This window comes from Ceratina calcarata, unplaced genomic scaffold (assembly GCF_001652005.2).
Source record: "Ceratina calcarata isolate Rehan_Ccalc_2016 unplaced genomic scaffold, ASM165200v1 scaffold207, whole genome shotgun sequence".
NCBI lineage: Eukaryota > Metazoa > Arthropoda > Insecta > Hymenoptera > Apidae > Ceratina > Ceratina calcarata.
The window spans coordinates 96589-119404 of NW_017142350.1; the positions used below are offsets into that span (position 1 = coordinate 96589).

General features: G+C 44.0%; 1 protein-coding gene across 5 annotated transcripts in view; it reads right to left on the reverse strand.

Moving 5' to 3' along the window:
- Nucleotides 1-22816, reverse strand: part of LOC108622134 (neo-calmodulin) — a 70135-nt gene that overhangs the window by 25230 nt on the left and 22089 nt on the right. Inside the window, exons 1-3 of one of the 5 annotated variants that reach the window (XM_018019816.2) lie at nucleotides 20403-20502; nucleotides 7057-8079; nucleotides 2501-2542 (exon numbers count right to left, since the gene is read on the reverse strand). The exons of 2 other annotated variants lie outside the window; for them this stretch is intronic. In XM_018019816.2, coding sequence (XP_017875305.1) covers nucleotides 2501-2542; nucleotides 7057-7143 — 129 coding nt within the window. In that variant the 5' untranslated portion in view covers nucleotides 7144-8079; nucleotides 20403-20502. Of the gene's footprint in view, nucleotides 1-2500; nucleotides 2543-7056; nucleotides 8080-20402; nucleotides 20503-22816 lie in introns of those variants that run through there. 2 more of the 5 variants (XM_018019817.2, XM_026811259.1) reach the window with 2 other exon arrangements.

The window sequence follows — 22816 nt, forward strand, 5'->3', positions numbered from 1 at the left end:
TCATACGTAACTCGTTAAATATCGAAATTAGAAGGAAAACAACTTTTATTTGAAGCATTTTTCGAAATTTTGAAGAAAAAAATTTTTCGTCAGCGTCAATACTTAATTAGATATTTCCTTCTATACTTTTTAGCACCGTTGAATCCTGGGAACCATCATGATTGCTCGTGCTTATGAAGGTAATCCGATCAACAACGTTCGAGGAGCGAGAGAAATTCTCGCGACAGGAAACGTAAGTAACGAAAGCGATGGGAAGTGAAAAGCGTACGGAACACACCTAGTGCATCGCAACCTTGGAACGTGTCACTGCACCTACTGATGGGGAAGCTAGGGGACGGATTGGATACAATTAATAATTAAAGTAACAGCCACGACAACAGCAACGGCGAGGGTGCAGCCGGGCTATCGATCGTACAGTTCTCAACCCGAACCATCCTTAACTCCGAACTACCTACTGCCTTCCACAGTACATTCAAAGCCACTCGCCGCCTTCCCACCTTCGCTTTTATATCTGTCGACTACTACTTGTCAGAAGGGTGCTCCGAACGAGGGTCTAAGATGCCATTCACCCGACCTTTCTTCCTCTTAATCTACGACGGGGCTGGGCTTTCTTGGCCCGTTTGTTTCCAAAAGAGTCCTCTCGTTTGTTCGCGAAAATAGCTCCGGGCGTCGACAGCGTGGCGCCCGTATATTTTATCGGCCGAAAGAGATTCGCTGCACTCCGGCCTGCCGTTTCGGAAACGATAGATCGGCCGACTACGGCCGAGCTTCGTAATGCAACGGGAAACACCCGCGAGGCCGTCCTGCCATTCTAAACGGCCTGTCGATACACCTCGAATAGTTCTTTGTGCCCTGGCAAACAGAGGATCTCAAATTCCAAGTGGCCGGATAGATTTCTTTCTTTCGGTGACGACCAGATATTCGATTCGCGTTGAAAAGCGCAGCCGTGGCACCACGCCCCGTCTGCTCGCATTGCAGTCCAGTAGCTTCGAGATAGAACGATTCCCCGTTCATCTAAATAGCTCGAAGAGGCTCGCTACTCGTGGTACGCGTAATTAATATGCAAAGCCGCAGAGAAACGCCGTGGGCGAGCCAAACGATGACTGAAAGTCGAGGCAAGAATAAATTACGAGCGAGCCGAGGCTCCGCGCGCGGCGGCAACGGCGAATGAAAGACATGGGCTAACGCGAAAGCCTTTCGCCTCGGGCCTCTTTGTTCTCGGTGCTCAATCTACTCAAGTGTCTTTTCACAAAGGTAAAAAATCATCTAATTGCGTCACCGTAGGAGCAATTACAGCGACGACGGTGTACTATTAGACATTATAGTCGCGATTTCAAGATCGATAAAGCTATCACAGCTTTCTCGAGAAGCTCGTTTCCGAGATTAACGCGGCGTGTAAATAACGACGCGTTCTATGTCGATGTTTTCGATTCGTTCATATCGAATAAATCGACATCGAGTCTGCGACGTTGTAACGCATTTGTCGAGGAGCTTTTCCGTTTTACTCAAATGTTACCAATCGGTTGTACCGCGGTCTGGGTTACTTACTTACATTGCTCTTCGCGTAAGAATCACCGCGAACTGTGTCGAAAAGAGAAAGAAGATGAACAAGAGAGAGAAAAATAGTAAATTCGCAATGGACCCGGATTCATTCGTGGCCACAACTGATAAACTGACTTGTAGAAGTTCGTTCATCAGTCGTGAAGAATAATAACACGGATGAATCTGTGTCCATTGAGAACCGTAAGATTGGATCACAACTTTGTGGAATATTGGGTTCTTCAGCCGCTTGAGACGACAGGAACGAGACCTTTTCTAATTAATCTCAAGTGCCTGATGAACCGACTAATCGCCAAGTGAGATCCCGGCTGAGAGTGATGGGGATACACGAGTAGAACAGACAGATCTAGGTAAGGCAGGCGATGAAAGTCATGCAAGTTCTACTAAAATCGTGTGTTCTGTTTGGATACCATACCATACATTGTACATATACAAGTGGTGAAGGTGGCGTGCTTCATTCAACATTCCTATGTCACTGAGTTTATGAAGATAGGAGATCGTCAGCATGCATATGTGTATACCATGTATTCTACCGTTGGGGTATATGTATATTTCTCCAAGAAACGGAACACAGTGTACGTTTTCTATAACGAGCCTACAGTTTCATATTGTTCCGTGATAAAGCGTCCGTCTATGGTCGATTAATCGCGCGCGGCCGTACATTCGAGCCGCTCTCAAACGCTAATGGTGTGGCGATCATGATCGCGATACTGCGTTAGGAAGCTAAACGGGGTCGGTAAATTGTCGGTTTAACCGGAAACTGGAACGCGACGCGACGCGATAGTGAACTCGCGTGTTCTACGCATCTACGCATAAGGACAAGTTACTGTGTCTAGAGTTCTAAGTGTCTAGCTAATGTCCAGCTAAATTATGGTAGCTAGTATCAACTAATTTCTCAGCTAGATATTATATGTTGATTATGTCATTTTTTGGTATGTACCTGGCTTAGGCTTCTAAAGCTACTTGTACTGGCGCTGCGGGCCTGTAAACACAAGTACAGTACAGGTCACCAATCACCACACACTGCAGTTGGAAAAGTACAAATAGAGATATGGTAATAGTATAACAGATACATAGAATACGTAGGTGGTCACATGTAACAACGTGGACAGTAACGAGCGTTAGAATAGAGGTGGGTCGGAGTTGAAGAAATACAGTATACAGTACACTGTGTACTTGGAGTTTAGTTAGTTGCAACACCTATACAGGGAAAGAGAACGCTGTTGTTACAATAATAACGTGCCAGCAGGGAACACATTTTCCGCGAGTGATCTGAATTCGTCGAGAGAGATAATGGGGAACGTATCTATACGAGGGAACGTTCCCTGCTAGCTACGATGACGGTACGCAAATCGAACGTGAAAGTCATATCTGTAGACACGGTATCATGGTAGTATACAGCGTATTAAACAGCAGTGCACACTGAACACATACGACAGCATAGCGTGAGTTCTCGGTGTCTCGGTTTTCGTGTCTCTCACAGTGACATTCGTTAGACTCGTTGTTTTTTTTTTTTTGTACAACCAAAGCAGTTTAGGAGAAGCGGAAAGACAGTATAATTTCATGGCAAAGATAGAAGAGGAGAGAAGAAAGGGTTCGTGTTGATTCTCCGCGAAATTTCTGCTTTGTTGCGATGAGATCGCGTCGTCCACATGAATCTCGGAACTTGTCGAAACTATGTCAGTTATGTTGCAGTTTGCTCGAGGGTTCGTCGAGGCCAATTACCATAATGCGTTTTCGTGCGACCAATCCCAATTACGGTAATTACATAGGCTGTTCCCTAGTCTCTTCCTTTGTGATTCACGGTTGGTCTGTACTTGCTTCGCGATCATTTAGGCGACCGCTGTAAATATGGGTCGGACAAACATGCACTTTCCACAGTCAACCTTGACGAAAAGTGCATGCATTGCATCTAGCGCCGAGCGACAAAAAATAAAGGAATAGCAATGTTTCGTAGCCCGCGACTTACCCGGTTGCTCAAGAACTAGCTTTGTTTTTAATTGGGCCGCAGCTCCGTTTGTCAAAGGTAACGAGCTGGTTCGTCTCAAAGAACCCTTCCTTTTACGAAGCTTCGACAATCCTCTCTGTTCCCAGCGAGTCACATACACAATACCGTTTCCACCTGATCGAAATACCTCTCAAAATATCGTGTCATTAAATGAATTTCGAACTGATTCCCGGATTGAATCGATACATAATAATTAACCTACTCGATTAAAAAATTAGAGATCTAAGTTTTTCGTGATTCTCTCTTCTTTTTATATACTTACTAATTTCTGCGATTCGTGATTAACTAAGCATGTGGCGGATGAACGTGAAAAGCGTGGAAATGCAAAATTCGCTTTGGGGCTAGATATGACGGCTGAACGTTTCCGATCAGAGAGCAATTACTGAAATCTCTTTTCAAGTCGGCCGATCAAAAGTTCCGATATAAATGGGCGCAGGCACTGGCTATTTCCCTGGTAAAGATGAAAGACTGATACCGATCGCTTTAACGTGAATCAATCTCGCTGCTCGCCGTGAATTCGATATGGCTATATCGCTCTAAACATATTTAATATTTTGCTAGAAGCAAGTGAATGTTTTGCAAAATCAAGGAGTCGTTCCGTCTTCAATCAGAGCTAAATATTTTTAAAACAGCATGCTCTTTGGAAGACGTGTGATTAATCATCATTGGCATTGTGCAAGAAATCTAAACGATGTTCCTTCCAGGCGAATACCTTCCCTTAAAGCTCCATTTTTAGACGAGTCAATGAGTAAGGGGAAGACGTGGGATGCTCAAGAATGCGTTGGCAACGTGTACACTTCGAGCGAACGTGTTTCCACAGTCAATGATTTGCTTATTATACTGTTCAAGCGTAACGCATTCTATATTCCACACGTTCACTATGCAATTAATTAGACCTCGATGCCGTAGCGAAACGATTAGGATTCATTTTATTGACAGCGGCGCCGGGCTCGAGAAGCGTGCACGAAGAGGAAGGCAACCGATTTATCGATAAATGATTGCCTCGACGCGATCACTGAACGGTACTGAAATTTCTTCTCAGCCAAACCTGGCGTAGTCAACGCTGCTGCTACCACTTCACCTTCCACTTCCACACCCCTGGAGAACGACGCTGCGAAAGTGTGCCATGATTTTTTCGGCGCACGAAGTCATCGAGCGAAATCTGACCCGATTGCTGGTGAGTGCATCGAGAGTTCTTTTTCGAAAATGTGAAACACAGCCCGAGGAAAAACATCGAACATTTATGTTATCGATTTTCGATGACACTTTGACGTCGCGTTGAGAAGCAATCTTTTTAGGACGACGCGACGTACTATCCAACGGAACTGTTCGCAGAATCCTGTTGCTAATATAAAGTGAACGTTCTGCTGCGAATCTCTTAATTATTCACGTTGAACTGAATCTTGGAACAGATTTAATGGCTTGCGTGTACGCGAAAGATGTCAACGACGCCCCAGTGAGGCAGCAGTTTCGTGAATAGCGAAAAACAGAACGGGCCCGGGTGAAGTCAAGTCCATAGATCATTAAAATTCCAGTCAGCCGTAAACGCTCGCTAATTGGATGCCCGCCGTGGGAGTTCTGCGATGGACACGGGTGAATATTTCCACGGTCGCGTAGCCGAGCGAAAATTTGCAAAACAATTACGCAACTGGGGAGCAATTTGTCGTTACGGTCTGGCGCGACGCAACGCGGCGCGTGTTCACGTTCGACGCGAGTCGCGGCCCGGCCGCACGTCTAAATAATTGAATCTTTAACGAAGACTCATCGCGCGGTATTTTACACCAGTATCGCACGTTTTCTTCTCGCTTCAGAATGCATGCGTCGGCCATTCTCGGCGAGGAAGTATGTGTAATGCGAGCGTCGCGTACGAAACCCCGGGAAACCGATAACAGAAACGACGGTAAGTTACGGCTAGCAAAACGGCCTGGTTAACGTATACGAGACACGATAAAACGGTAGACGTTAGCAGCGAGATACGATAGCTTGGGTTACAGGATGCTTTGTTGAAGGATTTCGAAATTATCACGTTTAAGAAGTTATCGTGCATAATCTATTGAAAATCACGTAAGACCACGATAAGAATATTTTTTAAGATCGAGCTAGAAAGCATCGAAAAACTATAAAATCGTATAGAATTTTTTAGATAAAGAATATTTGGAAAAAACGTAACAAAGATTAACACTATGTTGTATATCATACGGTACCAAGATTCAGTAGAATATCCTTGTATTAGTCGGACAACCGGGAGCGTTGCGTTCGTTGCTTTCCGTAGCGAAAATTTGAGTTCCCGGCAAGTCGATAATTACTTGGCATGACGTAGCCAATCGTCGATAAGCTCTTAATTAAAGTGGCTTATATTCCAGCAAGGAAGGCATTGGAGCAACGAATCTAGAAAAGTTCACCGTCTACCGGAGGCGGATTTCATTTCCGGTCCGCTGTAGAATACAATTTATTATCGGATTTTCTTGCCGTTCTTCTGCTTGGCGCTGCTCCTTATCAATGCCCAGTTGAGCTTTGAATAATTATATGACAGGAACGATAATTTCTAACGTTTCAGTTATCGCAGAATTTGAATTTACGTAATACCATTGAAGATACAGCAACGATCATACGATAGGGTTAAAAAGAAGTTAAGATATTTCTTTATGAGTTTTATTCGACTCATAGTCATAACGCATATTTTTTCATTCGACAGAACTCCGCAAGGGTTTTCTTTTTACGTCGTTCATATCGGTGTAATTTGTATCATTTTCTTAAGCAAGGCGTAAAGCACCGGCGGTACACGCGGGAATGGAAGGAACATTATCCTATTAAACAGCGTGCATTTAACACGCGGTCGACCTCATTAGAATGCACCCTGCGCTCAAGAGCCTGCCTTGCCTAGCTCGCAATCCTCTTCCGGCCTTCCAGGTGTCTACACCGCCACCTTGCACGCCGTCAATTGTATTTACGTAATCTGCTGGCCGTGCACGAGACTCGCCGAGACGAGATTCATGCGGACGTTTCGCGGTTTGAGCATTAACGACGCGCCAGAACCAGTGCTTCCAGGCTGCCTTTTGATCATCGCGCTTTATTCGAAAGATTAAATCGCGATCTCTTCGCAAAAAAGAACTTTGATTCGATTTAAAATCATTGAGACTCGTTACGCTCCTCTGATTACTATGCTTACCGGAAACGGACATGCCCGTCGAGGATTTCGTTAACAAGGATTTTGTAGAAGCGATAAAAAGAGAAAGGATTATAGTATATTGAGAAAAAAAGTTGGGAAACCGGAGATGAAAGGTATTCAAGCTAATCGCACTGGATTTTTGGCTAATTGGAAACGTGAGGGTTCGTTCTGAAAATCCTTCCTCGCTTCCATCTCGCGGATCTATCGATCATTTTTCGAATGAATTCGTGAAACATCCTGTGATATCAGTTGCCAATGAAAAAAAAAACACAGTGCCCGATGTTAGCTCGTATTTAGATTGAAATCTCGCCGTTGTTACCTTGCTCCTGTTTCTAGGCGCGAAGTCTTCCTTGCTGGCCTTCCGTCGCTTGTCCTTAAGGATCATTCTCGCCGCTGCGAACGCCATTCTGTCAGTGCACTTTCTTCCGTTCGATCAGTAACTTTTGAACAGGCAGAACACGGGCCACGTGTTCGACAATTGATCACACACAGTTAAACCACAGCCGAGCACCAGATTATTACAAATAAAACAACTAACGTCTTCTTCTTCTTCTTCTTCTTCTTCTTCTATTATTATTATTATTATTGCTTCTTGATCACACGGATTTATTATTGAATTCAATTTCTAAGGGGAGGTATTTAATTCTACGTTTTGATTGATACGTACGTGTACGTATATTCGAAATACTTTTTTCCTCTATGAACTTCGCAACGCTACCTTTTGTACTACGCGATATCTAAATGACTCTTCCCTTATTTTCGTGTATATCACTTGACTATAACTAATATTGACGTCGTCTCTTCTGGCCGGGCGCCTTCGTCGTCAACTCTTCTCCTTGCTTTGCACGCCTCTATTCTGTTTTCCTTAGCTTCAGCTTCACCAGAACGCTGGGGTTGAAGGGACGATATCACTGAACACTATCGATTACGATTATGAGGATAAACACAGCCAAGGGTTACGGCGGATTGACTAGATTTTCTTCGTTTCTTCGGATTTAATCGAGTTTTATCGTGAAATTGATACGACGATGAGACAGCAACGTCTTACGTCGCCTCGCTTCGTACTTTTGTTTCCTGGCGTTTCACGTGAGTGGCTCGTCGACGGGCTTTTGCCAAAGCTCGACGAGGACATTTGCCTGTCGTTCTGTCCTGCAAATTTTTCGCCGGGCGAAATTTCTCAGCAAGTAAAACGTTTTTCTTCTCGGTTTCCCTTTTTTTCTTTTCTGGTAACGCGATGTTGTCCTCCTTCGAACGACTACATTCCATGCGACACGAGCCACAACTGATGTGTCCTCATGGCTCAATCGATATCCTATTGGTTGCTACAATTATGGCCATGGATCTAGAAAGAAAGCATCGCATGGCATCGAATTGCATTTTATTGTACGCGAATCAGCGTTCGAACGCGTCGTCTCGATCGATCTACCGTTCCCGGACGAAGAGACGAGGTGCACTGTCAATTCATGAAAATAATTCAACACGCGTGCTCGTGATGGTGCTGCACGAGTCTAAACGTGGTCGACAGCTCTAAAATCAACAAAAATTACGTCTAAAGCACGGTCTAACTCCTTTGAAATGTTGCCAGTGCTCTGCCAATAGCTGCGATTACGCTTGAGAAGCGACGAAAAACAGCGAGGATCTTTGCACCTTTACGTAATATCCTTCGTTTTTATTTGCAGAAACAGGGAGGAAAAAAGTTAGAAATACGACAGAATGAATGGTAAACGGCGCAACTTCTCGAGAGAGTAAGTTTTGTAGAGGAGTCGACAAGAACCTATTGAGGATGACGAGAACGAAAGTAGAATGAGCCGCGTTTATGATTTGCGCAAACCGTGAAACTTTCCTAATTAAGTCCACTCGCCTAACGCCTTGATAGATTTTTTACATGACGAAAAGTTGGCAAGGGTTTAAGCTTTCCTCGTGGAGGTTTCGTTCTGCCTCCGAATTTGCGCGCTTCCACATTTCCTTGTTTATTTATTTATTTATTTATGAAAGAGTCTCGTGGGAAATGAAAATACAAAATTCATCGCAACGCACCAGAAGAAATTGATGCAAATGCAGTATAAATAATACAGTTATAAATCCTTGAACAGGACAATAAAAATTTCCACTTCTATGAAATATTTAAACAATGCATGAATGGAGGCCGTGTAAGGAAAAAAATTAGCACCTCGTGTGATAATTAATAACAGGAAATAGCAAATATTTAAGTGAAACAACGAGCCATTAAAAAGTGTGTACCTAGCGCGATAGTATACTTGCTAATGACTGTGCTACGGTCGAACAGCAGCGTTCAGATAACAGAGTAGTCGTTTATGATTATAACAAGATAATATGTCAGAGTAACCCCTACATCACATAACGACAAATTTTTGCAATTGTACGTATATATAATGTTACACAAAATATATACAATAATTACGCACACACAATTACAAAATGTCATTTGAATGTTTATGTCATGTTATACAGACTTGTCGTTAATATAGCATGTAATTTATACATAGGCTACGAAGGCGGCAGCCATTGTCACCCTATTTTTCAGGGAATATGGCAAATGAAATGCAACTCGGACGAGAAACTCTGATCGAATACACTACGTTCATTTAATTCATAGTTACGGTTATCCGGTTCTCGTGTAACGGTTAAATAAATTATGCACTTTATCGATCGGTCGGTCGCAATCTGAAATCAGACACGCACGATCCTGTCTCTGTGAATCTACCGCGTCCGATTTTTATCGCGAATGACACAACAACGACATTTTATATAACAATTTGCATAAACCAATTTCACGTTCAGCATTGCAAAATTATTTAATTTCCGTGTCGCAGAAGAAAGATATTCCTTAACGCGGAATTATTTTCTTCGCGATCTTTTCCTTTTACTTTTCACGGAGCTCATCGAAGAAAAGAAAAGGATTCGATTTTCCTCGACGAGGCGGGGTAATGGCAACGATAGTCCGAGCGACAGAGTAATAACGCCGATAAGAGCGGCTCATTGAAACTCCAATGAGATTTCTCGAGGAGCAGTTTCAGTGAAAAATTGCAATTTCTGACCGGGTCTAGGGCTAACAGCCTCTCGCAGTGGTTTGGGTGATTTTAATCGGACGCGTGTATTGACCCGGACCAGAATCATTTTCCACCGGCATTAAAATGTCGGATCTCATCCCTTTACGTTTTATTGTGCACGGAAATGGATTGTAACGCGACGCTCGGCAATATTTCCTTCCAATCCATTGCCGATTTTTCCTGTTTCTAAATTGCATTGCACTGAGTCTCTGCCCGCGCCGCGTTGGACGACGCGCGCGTCCACGGAAGAAAAGAATCCTCCACTACCGAAACGAGCGAACCGATACGATAAATGCGGCCGACCAGCCGCGAAATCGAATCGTCGATAACGAACTCTCGGAACCTTCGCCTCTGAAGGAACTCTGGAGATTATGCGGATCTAGGAGAGAAGTCTCGTTTTCATCGGGCGAAAACTTCGCCAGCTTAGAGGAACTATGAAGAATAAGATTAGTTCAACGTTTGGCCTGGTTTGTGTGAAGCATAACGGGAAAAATATACACCTCTTTGAAATAAATAACAAATATCGGGAACTGTTAAACCTGACTGGTCAATTTTCGTTGAAAATTAAAAGGAGGAAATGAACAAATGTGTTACTAATGAGCTATTCTGCAAATACTATTGACGCTTCGAACTAATTTGAACTTCGTTTTTGTAGTGAAGAACTTCGCTCAGCAAGGGGGGGTGGCGGACACAAGTGTGCCTCTAATGAGAGATGTTATCCCGTGTCGGCGAGACAGGTCGAATTCACAATTAGTTACCACTCTCGTCACGACTCGCTCGTTTCAGGCCTGGCTGTGTGCGCATCGTTCCGGGGAAGCTTAAAACTCGATTAAACCGACCAGTGATGCGACCTCAGTCAGACAAGAAGCAACGGAAACGGAAACTGGATTAACGTCCGTCACTGTCGGTCTCGTGCGTTCGAGATCGAGTTTCGTGTAAAATAAGACCACGGGAGAAGGGGGGGGGGACAAAGTAGCCACATAACAGAGAGCGCGAAACGTGAATGGAACAATCGAGGTCGGAAGGGTGTGGCATAGGATAAACAGTCGCGTTGCATTGCCGATGCATCACGCTTGCATAGAAGATTCTCGCGCCCATTACACCTATTTATTCCCGGCCGTAAACCGGTTGACGTAAAGACAGAATCGGGAACAATGTTTGACGAGGGCTGTCTGTCCTCTTCGCGGGCATCCGTGTACAGTCCGGCGGTGACCGATGTAACGACAACGCGTCTATGCAGGTTCGTCAGTATGCAGAGAAACGAAGTCAGTGGGGCTATCGATGGCGCGACTCGTTGTTCAGGTTAACAGCTCCCAGTCACGCACGGTCGAACGACGGCTTGCTCTATCACTGTCTCTCTTCTTTTGGATGCACGTCCACCTTCTGTCTCTCCCTTCTAACCCGCTTTATTATTTTGGCTTCCTGCGTGGCTCGATGGCTACAGATTCCTGGACTTCGATCCGCGAACCGGGAATGATAAATCGAATCGCGAAAGCACGACTGTGCCCCTTTCACAATGTTTCCAGATCTGCTGGAAATTCCCTCTTCTGACGACACATTTCCTTATCTTCAGCTTCAATCTAGAAATTTTTCAGTGGAAACTAGTCGGTGTCGCATAAAACAGCCTTACCATGAATTTTTCGTTTGATCCATTTTCCTAGAAATCAGGAATATCGTACGAATTTCTGGTACAGAAGTCATCTCCGTAATATACTCGACCTCCATTTATCAGATTAAAGTAAAGTCTGCAGCAATTCGTAATTAATTGAAATTAACGTCGGAATAAAAATTCTTTCAACAACGTTTTCGGTATCCGTCATATGCTTCGATATAAGTAAATAATCACAAACGTGTTTCATTCAGTGATTCAGATTTCATTTGCGGGATAAATCGGTATTAATTATACATTCCATTACTTCGAGAACTTGGAACACGTTAAAACTGCTGTGTATAAAGGCACGTGGAGTATTTGCAAGCTCGATGTTTCGTAGCACCGTACAGAATACCAGTTAGAATATCTGCTCGAGGGCATCGGTAGTGGCGCCTGGTTGGAGTTCATTAGTGCGCCTAAACGCAGCCGTTATTACCAAACCGCAGGATATCATAGTCGCACCGTCGTTAAACATTTTCCGAATCGTATTCATGCCCACCGCGATCATTAGCGTCCCGCATCCGCGGTTTCACGTGTTCGCGGTAGCGGCGCGGCTGTCGGCGAGAGATCTTACGGAAAATCGTGTCTTCCGCGCGTCCCGGTCCATCTTTGTTACTCCCGCGAGAACTTGGGTGTAGAGGTAGTATTGATCACTCCTATGCTGCGCCCACCGCCACCCTGCGTCCTCCGACCTCTGTTCTCCATCCTCCGTTCTGCATCCTCCGTCCTTTATCCTGCGATCCTTTTCAATCCGGAGCGCGGCTTCATCTTCTCCGTTCTTCGTTTCCTCATCCGACCGGATCCTCCCGCGAAATAACGCGCCTCACGAGATTACCGGCGAACGCCGTGTAGGCGGTTCACCCGGCGAAATCGACGTTTTACGTACGCGAAGGTCGCTAGACGACCCGACAATTCTTGCAAACCGAAATCAAGCTGAATTAATGCGCGGAACTTTTCATCCGACGAGATGTTTTTCGCTCGACGTGATTCAGTTATAAAAGGGGAGGAATTCCGCATTAGTCGGGTCGACCGGTCCGTAGGAACGGAATGTCCTGATAAAAAATCTGGTAATCCCCGGCGAGCTGAATGACGGAGGCAGAAATCCATCCGGGTATTCTCGCGTTTCGCATCGCATATTTTTGTAACCCTCTCACGACATTTCACAGCCGGCGGCTGGTGCGTACGCGTATAAGGCTTAAATCCCTTTTTTTCGGCAGAATGGAAAGAGTACTTTTCACAGACTGCCGTAACGGATTTTCATTCCCACTATGAAACTATTTCGCTCCGTATACGAGAGTCTAGAATTGAGAATTAACGACAGCGAAGCGACGAAGACTGTTTCCCTTGTGCAATCGATATGTACCACCACCGCTCTGGACTAGACCGTTTTGTACTCGTTTGATTTATGAGCCTCGCGTCGGGTCGCCTCGTTTCGCGGCGGGACGAAAACGAGAAATTCCTCGTTGCAAGCTATAAACGTTACTTCCGAGTTACCGCGCAATACTTCGTTGTTTCTTTGAAGATCTAACTCAGGGCTGCGAACGCCGTTGCGAGATGTATGCGTCGCACGGTTGCAAGGAGAGTTGATTCATGGTAATCTGGAGAGGTATGGAAAAGCGTCTCGATCCTGACGAGACTGGATCGTCGCCAATCTTAAGATCAAGAATTCCCGGATTTCGTATTAACACACGATGCGAAAAGATCCCCTGTTTATCTTGAAAAGGATTTCAGAAGTTGTTCCAAGAACCAATTCTTTCTATAGAACTCTTTCGCTCCACCAGAACACGTGTTGCGAAAAGTGAACGTCCCTCTGTGTGTTTGTTTAAGGGAACCGCGATGAAGAACCGGCTTTTTCGAATGGTGCACGTAGGCACGAAGTTGAAGTATAATAACTTGCCAGCAGATAGTGTGCACCTGTTGGCACCGACAGTAAACTTCCCGGAGTGAAATTTCCCGTTGTTCGTCGCGACTTTTATAGCAGAGGGGGACGTTTCATCATCGATTCAGGACCGTAACGATATCAAAAAACTTCTATATGTCTCGTTGGAGTTGTCTGCTTGGACTGAACACATTTTACCTTGAATCGTATAGTGATTGCTGATATTCTTTAAAATATCTCACAATCAAGTGTCCCTACCCGAACAATTTGTAACAAACGATAAATGATTTGTTGTAACAAGCTAAGTTTTATAGCAGGATTAATAATCAATTTTTTATCGCAAGCACACAGCTTAAAGTTTAATAATTAATTTTACGATTAAGTTTTCTCAGCGGGAACCTGAGAGATTAAACTGACTTGAATCAAGTATTTGCCTGTTCCTGGCAGTGGATAGAGTGGATAGGCTTTGATAGGTTCTCAATTCGTCTTGAACGGTGGCGCGACCGAGAAACAAGACTGGCGTCTCAAATTTGGGCCAACGTCTTCGGCGTGTCACGCCGCTGCGCTGTCAGCTAAGAGGAATCTTACGAACGGTTACCCGTTCCCAGTATTTACCGAGCACCCGGCTTACGCCAAAATCGTGCTAGTTCACACACGTACACGGTTCGGCTGTGTGCGTGCGCGTGCGTACCGCAATCTAGTTTCACGTCCCACTTACAATATCGAACTCTGAACGAGGACAGGGCGAAGGCACCCCGTAAAATCATTTCTGTCATTGACTATTTATCTGTGAACGCTCGAACGGACGCGCGATTTCAAACGGGGTTCCGCTTTGCACCCTCATCAAGAAGTATCGGCAAGAGGAAAAAAAACGAATTCTCGAGATAATCATTCGGCGAATTCAAGTGGCAGCGAGCAACAGATTACAGGTTGAATGGGCGTTCGAGATTAATTACGATAATGAGAACGGATCCGTCCGATCGAAAGTCTCCAGGCACTGGAGCTCGAGAATATCGGAGATGTAATTTTATAACGTCCCTCGAGTATGTCGAAAAACTGGGAACAGGCTCGTAGGGGGAATCGCGGAAATAATTGTGCCAATTAACATCAAGTACAATTCTACTGGGGGGCTGCCGGCGTAACGCTTCGGAAGAACTCCGCGTCGAAGAAGAGAGGCAGTTGAACGATAGCCAAGTAGAACTGTATGGTCATTCTCGTTACCGAAAGAGACCCTGCAATCGAGTGGAACGTTATGGGTGAGGTTGCGTTACTAAAATCGGATGGATAATACACGAATTGTTGGTCTGAATCCACCGTCATTTTACGATTATGTATTTTCATACAGATTTCGAAAACATTTTGTACGTAGTGTGCAAATTGGCATAAAATAAAACGGTACTCGAAATCTATGGGAGTGTGATATGCAATATTTTGTTAATTAATTGAGTTGAACTCCATCAATTTAGCTCAAACATTAATTTTAATAAAACGTTTTGATGTTGATTCATTCAGTCAACGCTTTACTATTAATTAATCGTACATGTTTAGTACATGAGAGCAATGATATATATATTTGAGTCGATCACTGTCCACGGTCATTGTAGATACTGTGCAAAGTCTGTCACTGTCCCGAGGAGAATGACCATATTTCCCTCATCCAAACGGAAGAAAAAACGTTCTTAGTAAATGACATCCAGTTTGTTCTCAGTGCAATGGTAGAATCGATCATGTCGATTTCGTTTCGGTAGAAAATCCCAGTTTCCTGGTCGCGTGACTGGACGACCGTGAATGTTTCCGCGCGTCTCGAAAGCGGAAGACTCGCGGGAGAAAATCGGCCGCAGCTTGGTCCCGGCAAGCGAAGACAGTGTAGACAACGAACGGAAAGCCGGACAGGAAACAAAGAGGAAAGCGACAGGAGAGAGATACATCGCGAGGAAGCACGACTGTCATGGACTATCGCCTGAATAAATCAAGCCTATTTAAAGCGGTTCCTTCCAGCGGTTGCCCGTGAAGCAAAATTGCTTGGAACGTCGACGAGGTCGCTCGTTTGTCGCCGCGAGACGGCCTTCGTTCGACGCAGCGTTCGCCGTCGGGAATTCGACGAAAAAATCCTAAAATCTTTTGGTACGAATGGTACGTCAAACTCTTGGGAATACTAACGCATTTATCATTCGCGTTCTTCCCAAGCGAGATCTCCCAGTTTTCTTTTGAAAAGGATCTCTCCCACCCATTTATTGGCACGCCGTATTACATATTTGAAGAGAGTTCGAACGTGAAGACGTAACTTTCGAGAACGAGCGCTACCGGGTGTTATTAAGAAAGTCTACTGGCATCGGTTCTCAAATCCCGAAGTCTTCATTTAATTCCTATCAGGAAATCGTTCCAAAAAATTCAATCACGCTCCGAGGTTTGTCCGTTTTTTCGCAGCACAAAAAGTTCTACCTAGTTTTGAAGCTGTGCATCGTTCAACGACGCGTGGCAGCGTCTTCAAGACTGTTGAAGTATCATGAAGTATCATCGGCATTTGTCAAGTGGACCGTCCTGACGTGCCATTCCGCGAACATTTCCGTGGGAATTTGCGGACCGCAGTCGTAATAGCCTTACGCAAATATCGTTTTACGACTACGTTTCTCCCGTGACGACTAACTGGACAGCGTGAGTGCGGCGAACGAGTTTAAACAAAATTCCCGGAACCTCGTTAGGCTACGTTTTGTAACACGAATAATGGGTTTTCCTAGAACACAGACATTTTACCCTTTGTCCCTTTTAAATAACGATGTTTCCATGCATATGCTTATGTAGAACTTTTGTAATAAGAGTTTTATAAAATCCATTCCTATGTCATTTTACGAAATACATTTTTTGCAACTTGCATCGAAATACCCGAAAGATGTTCTATATGTAAATTACAGATTTGAATACAATTTATGTATGACGCATTCATTACATTTACTACCAAATTTTATTGAAGTGGCATACGTAAATTCCAAGTGACAGTGAATTACGTTATAGTTTGTAAGAAATTTCATGAAATATTTTAATGACTTAGGTCGTTGAGATAATTCCTATCGCCTATTAATTGTACAATTATGAAGATTCAGAATACAGAAGAGAAAGTCAAAGGCCATGGCTCTCGAACTGGAGATGGCATACATAAGTAAGAAGATCAATAGGATAATCTATGTTTTTATATTCTCATTCTAAAAGGTATTTGAATCTCAGACAAATGTATAAGTAAAGAACCAAAAGCAGTTTAATCGAGGAAAATACCGCGGAACGGTTCTTTTAAAGCGAATTCAGTAGAATTCTCGAAAGTAAATTCTGAAAATGTACTCTTAGATACTTCACTTCGTCAATAATACCGAACTTCGGTCAAGATCATCGCCAGAAGTAATTGAGAAGAGTGTATCGACTTTAGAAACGATTCTACAATTTATTTCTGTGCACAATTCGTAGGAAATAACCAAATTATCATCAGAATTGTAATTTAACGCTTGAATGGAATTACAAATCCATTTTTTTATCATAAGTTATCCAAATTAAAACTTGTATAAATTACAACATTTTCGAGGTATATAAGGAAAGCAATTTTGTTCAGATTGTAACAATCTGACGTTTATATTCAAAACAATGATAAAGACAAATGATACGATCCGTTTCTGACAAGTCTAAAAATAATCCGCTATCGTTAGACGCATAGGTGGCTAGACTACCAAGGAAATTAATTCCCTATCTCACGCGACTGTTAGCTCAAATGTTTCTCTTTCGCATGTTTCGCAAGAAGGCCGAGTACCTTAGGGCGTGCCGTCACGCGCTTGTTTGATGCGTATCTACCCCTTTGGCCATAAAGCTACATTTAAAGTAGCCCAAATGACTTTCAGATTGCGCACGTTATTATTTCATTAACAATCGTTTTAAGAGTACAATCGCGAGTCATTCAGGGCCAAGTCCCTTTTAGGAAGACAAGATCCCGCTCATAATTTTGTTACTATGCTTATGTTGGTATCGCAATCTCGACAAGGACGTCGAATTCAGAAATAGGCGTAACGGGCTATATTAAGGCTTTTAGTTTAACAGCGTTCGACACGCAATACCGATATTAATTGCTGTAATCTGACCGAATGGGCAACAGGTCTCACTCAGAGACTTTTGAAACGTAGTTTTCCGGAAAATAAAATATCTTCATCACGTGGTGATTGTAAAAGAATCATGAAAAGAACATGTACGATAAAATGAGTTAACAATCAAACTCATCCTGTCTTTGTATTATTAAAACTTGATAACGCGACGTCGTAATATTTTACTACACATTTTAATAATCGCCAACATGCCATTTGTATCCGTTTTAGTAGCGTAGGATCTTCCGCGAAATGCCCACAAAGGGGTGGTATTAAGAGATATCAGCGAAAAAAGCGGTGAGGTCATAAATCAGTTGTCGCGGTTGCTAAATCCTCAGACCGCAAACTCCCTGAAAACGATCCAGGGGTATTATGCAAAAAGGGAATCGAATATTCGCAGAAGGACGCAGGGAATAAAATCCCCTGGCAATGGTAGATTCTTTCGCGAATTAAACAGGCTCGTGCCTGTGAACGTGTCGCAGTGAACGAGAGACCGGCCCGAAAAGGTGAATCGGAATACTCTATCAGTTATTGCGCCCGCGGTTTATCGTGTCCGTGCAGGGACGTCTGTATCCCCTTGATTACGGTTGTCGCCCGTTCTCAAACCGGACGCATAATGCTCCAATGCATTACTCTCGCGTTTCCTCTCGCTGTTCTGTCTTCTACGATTCACACTGTCGAAAGAATCTGGCTTTAGTATTGTCCAACAAATGTGAACAATGTAATTCGTACTTGAATGCTAATGTTTATTGAATTGTTTCAATTAATCGTTTGAGTTCTTTAGAACTGTTTTGAAACAGTTACATTCCCATTCTTTTTGCTTTCTGGTTGTTCATATAATGGTAATACTTTGACGCACTGGCAACAAATTATCGTTAACAAAGGAAAGCTGTCGCGCTGCTTCGCACCTGACTACGGTTGAATGAACCGGAGTCGATTGGCTAGCGTATCGTAAAACGGTGAACGTGCGGAATGTCGAAACACGACTGAATAGTCGAGCGACTATTATTCGCCGGGGCGAGACAGGTACTGCGCGGGATCGCTCGTTACCGTGCAGACCTGCTAGGAATTCGTCCTCCTCATGGACACGCTTTTTTGACCAACTGAAAATGCACCTCTCTCACGTACGGAAACGCTGTTGCCGAAATGGTCCAGTGACTCGATTTAACGGCAACGTTAACCCCGACGATCGATCGCGTCGGTTTAATTAAATCGTAAGGGAAAAACGGAAAACGTGCAACTGGAAAGTCGGTTAACGGGAAGCTCTAGTTCTCTCCTAGCAATTCTTTCGTCTTATGTATGCAGTCCTAAATTCTATTTCCATGGTCGTTAGATAAACCAACGTGAATCATTTTTAATTTTACGTAGACTTAGTACAGGTTTTCTTTACTCGAATTTATTTAATCAAACAAAGATATTACATAAAATCGAGATATTTGCTATGATTGTAATCAAATTTGCGAAAACATCATTTATGCAAATTTTTATTTCAGGTATACTACGAAAAAAAAGCAAATGTTTTTAATTAGAAAATAAAAACGCGTTACTAACAAGAGGTAAAAAAATTTTAATTGCTACTTCATTATTCTGAGCACGACGACGCATGGCTTGTTTTCATTTGTTTTCCAAGCATAAATCTGTTTGTGATTTCGACGCACGTGGTCATTTTCTATCTACTCAGAGCAGCGATTTGAACTTACGTAAAGCAGCACACATACATGTGTGTTGCAGAAATACTTAATTGGTCACCGAACGGCGTAAGGAAAATTCTTGGAATTTTTGAAGAGGTTACTTCCCACGAGATTATCAGTTTACTTCACGATTTAAAAATTCATCGGCCACGTGTACGGCACAAAACGAGCGTGCGATGAAAAATTACATCCCCCGAGGCACTCTCGTTATTACGTAAAGTGATTAATAGCTTTGTAATTAAGGCGTAAATTTCTCGCAGGGATCGTATCGTTTGTTCGTGAATAGTCCTCCGCCAAGTTCCTGGAGAAGTATGAGCCGGAAAATTGAACGCGTCACGCGTATATCACGTGTTATGTTCGCACAAGGGAAATCAGTAGCAAGCATTGAACTTTGAGTACAGTACTTCAACCGAGGATTTATGAGACTCGAAATCAGCTGGGTACAAGTATATCAGGGAATCGTACTATCAGTGATTACATTCTTAACCAATTGTATCATTAGGAATCACTCATAACGTTACGGATGTAATTTTACGAGGGTACGTTCAGGGAAAACACGGTGAAAAGATTGAAATTAAACGAGAAATAATCGAACCGACTGGCAAGTAGTACAAGTCAACGCTTAGTTTATGCATAATACCGAGAGAATGAAACGGTGAAAAGAGATGCAACGGATTCACGTAGGAGATCTCAATCGAGAAAAGACATTCAACAAAGGAAATCCATTTCCTGTCGAGCGAAAAAGAGAGAGGGCACGCTGGTTCCGAAAATGGGCTCACTTACTCGGCGGAAGCCCGATTCGTCCTGACGAAAAACGGTTCCACTCAAGGTAACGAAACGTCACAAAAGACTCACGAACACTCGCCCCCGATAAAGTTCACCCTTCAGAGACATTCCTCACCCGACGATCGTCCCAGGATCGTCTAACGGTACCCGCCATTTTTGGCATAATCACTGTAAAACTGCCGCCGGACGAATCATTTCGGTTTCACGCACCGTCAAAAATTCCGTTCCTCGCAGTACGTTGACCAATTTCAAAAGGAACTACCAGCCTAACTTCTGAATTGCTAAGAGGAAAGTGCCAATAGATAGAATGGACAGGAATAATACGTGGGAGTTAGAAAGTGATTAGAATCGTACAAAAAATAAATTAAAACAAGTTTGTGGTTAAAAAATAAAGTAGAAAATCGGTTTAAAGCGGAGTTTGGAGGAATTCGTTTGACAGTGGCAAAAAAATAACCGCTTGTGAACTTACGTGTTCGATGGTGGGCAGATGGGCCGTGACTGACACCCCCGGTGCCGCCACGCGCCCCTCGCGCACCGACTTTGCGATCTCGCGGACAGTGCGCAAGCTCGAAACCCCGCACGACCGCCACGATCAGAGCTTCTCCGGAGCTTGTCCCGACCCCCGAGAGCATCATCCGCGTCGGTCGACCGAACCTACGACCAATCTACTCTAACGTGCATCTTTTACGTACGGTATCATCAGGGTGAATGCCTCTCTCTTAGCTACCCACTGCTTTCGGTTCCCGGTTAGCACTCAAACTACCCGCATAACATTATCGTATTATCACGATTTAGTTCATGACAATCTGATGAACATTGAGTTGTTATCTCCGTTAGAATACCACCCCGTAATCCCGTCTTGTACAATTATTGCGGTCACTATTTCATTAAGTCGACAGTAGAATCTACTGGCGAAGCACTTGTATTTCTTCTTGGAATACCTTCTGACTGACATGTTCAGGAAGGAATTATCAGATGACAAGTTCAATGTCAATATAATGAAACGTTTGAAACTTGACCGAGGTTCTATTAAGAATCTCTTGCGATTCAATGCCAGATACTTGAAGAATCAGTCGAGTATAAAAAATGTCTCTACAGCGATCAGGGTCCGATCGATCGTTCGAAACCCCCGACTCCCATTGCGGTTTTACTCGGCGATTGTGCTTCATGGGATCGGCGAAACCAGTGTACCTGACCGTGCACTCGTTTCTAGAGATTGGGTACAAAATTGCTAACCGTGATTCTTCACGGTGATCACAAAATCATGGTTACGTAAGGTTAGGTAAGGTTAGGCGAAGGGGTGGACTTCCAAAGACGGGATGGATAAGCAGGCTCTGAGCTGTCCTGCTAGCAGGTTCTGCTCTTTGTATATGAAACACGAAAATCACGAATTAATGTAAAAAAATCATCGTGATTGGGAACGAACGTGATGGAATCGCTCGTGATTCAAAAATAGTAGTTCTAGCCATCGCTACTCGTTTCACGATTAGTTTTCGTCCGGGATCCAAGTAGCAAGTAGCCCGAAAATATGCCGCTGACAGCAACTGCCACTAGCGTGTTCTTCGACGCGAGGCACGTGATCACGGAAGAACGGTTGCATGCGAGCAATGGTGCGCGTTCCCATCCAGTGTTCAATAATATCGATGCGCTCGGTATCGATCTACCCGGGAGTAGCGAGGAGCAATTAAAAAGTTGGAAGACGGAGGTGAAAAAAGTGCAGGAGGGTGAGACTGGAGGACGCGAGGCAAGAAGTTAACGGAGTTCGTAAAAGGAGCGAGGTTTGCGATATTCGTGGCGCTTTATAATTTCCCTCGTCGCGTCCTTGCCAACTTTAATTACTGTTACTAATCAACAACCCCGCGGCCCCCGTTCTCGACTAAATCTTCCACGTAAGCGGCGGATCGTGTATGACTAAGGATCCGACGTTACGAGAATTATGGCGCCTTAAAATTTAGGGGCCCCGGGTGGGGCTCGCGGCTGGAGCGCGCGGGTGGGGCGTGCGGGTGGCTTGTATACTTAACGACACGGCTCTCGCCCGGTTACGAAACGTCCGCTCCAGTTAAAACGCTCCTCGGAGCATGGCACGTTTCTCGACGGAATAATTTGCTAGATCGTCGAGTGCTCGCAAGAAATTTCGACAAAGTTAAAACAAAGCAACCAGTCGGTAAATGATTCCGAGATTCGTTTACAAAGAGCTGGATGGGACAAAAATAAAAAGGGGAAATACACACAGAGGACGACGATGCCGACCGGCTGTCACAGGATCGGGTCTGTTAGCCCCGATACTCGCATAGACTGTCTTTCCGTGCTGCTGAAGCTTTTGTAAAACTTCCTCCAGGAACTATTGACAGGTGCCAGCGACGCGTTCTCCTGACGTATGTACATTATACAAACGGCCTCGAAGAGCCACGATTCTCTCCAATGCCATTATTCTCTAACGTCGGACGAAGTATCTCTCAATTTCCTTTCTCGCCACAATAACGCGGAAAAACAAAGTAGAATTCACCTAAATGTCAATCAGCCGTATCAGAATCAATTCCCAATGCGTTCCATTCAATGTTGTCTAACATGAAAGTCCTCGCATCTACAGACTTTAAACATTCCTGCATCCCTCGGAATTTTCCGCACCTCTCGCGTTGCAATTTTCACGAAAAATTGTTGTATCATTTCTCGAGTTAACGAAACGAGAGCTCGCCTTTCATTCGGAATTAGTAGCTCGTGAAATTTCTCGACGGGACGAAAGCAGTATGCATCAACTTCAACGTCGTTTCGCGAGGACCGAAAATTTCGGTACCGTTTCCAATTAGGCAACAACTAGCCAAAGCCTACCGACCCTGACGAACTCGTATTTCTACTTCAATAAGGTTACGCGTTCAAGTCAAC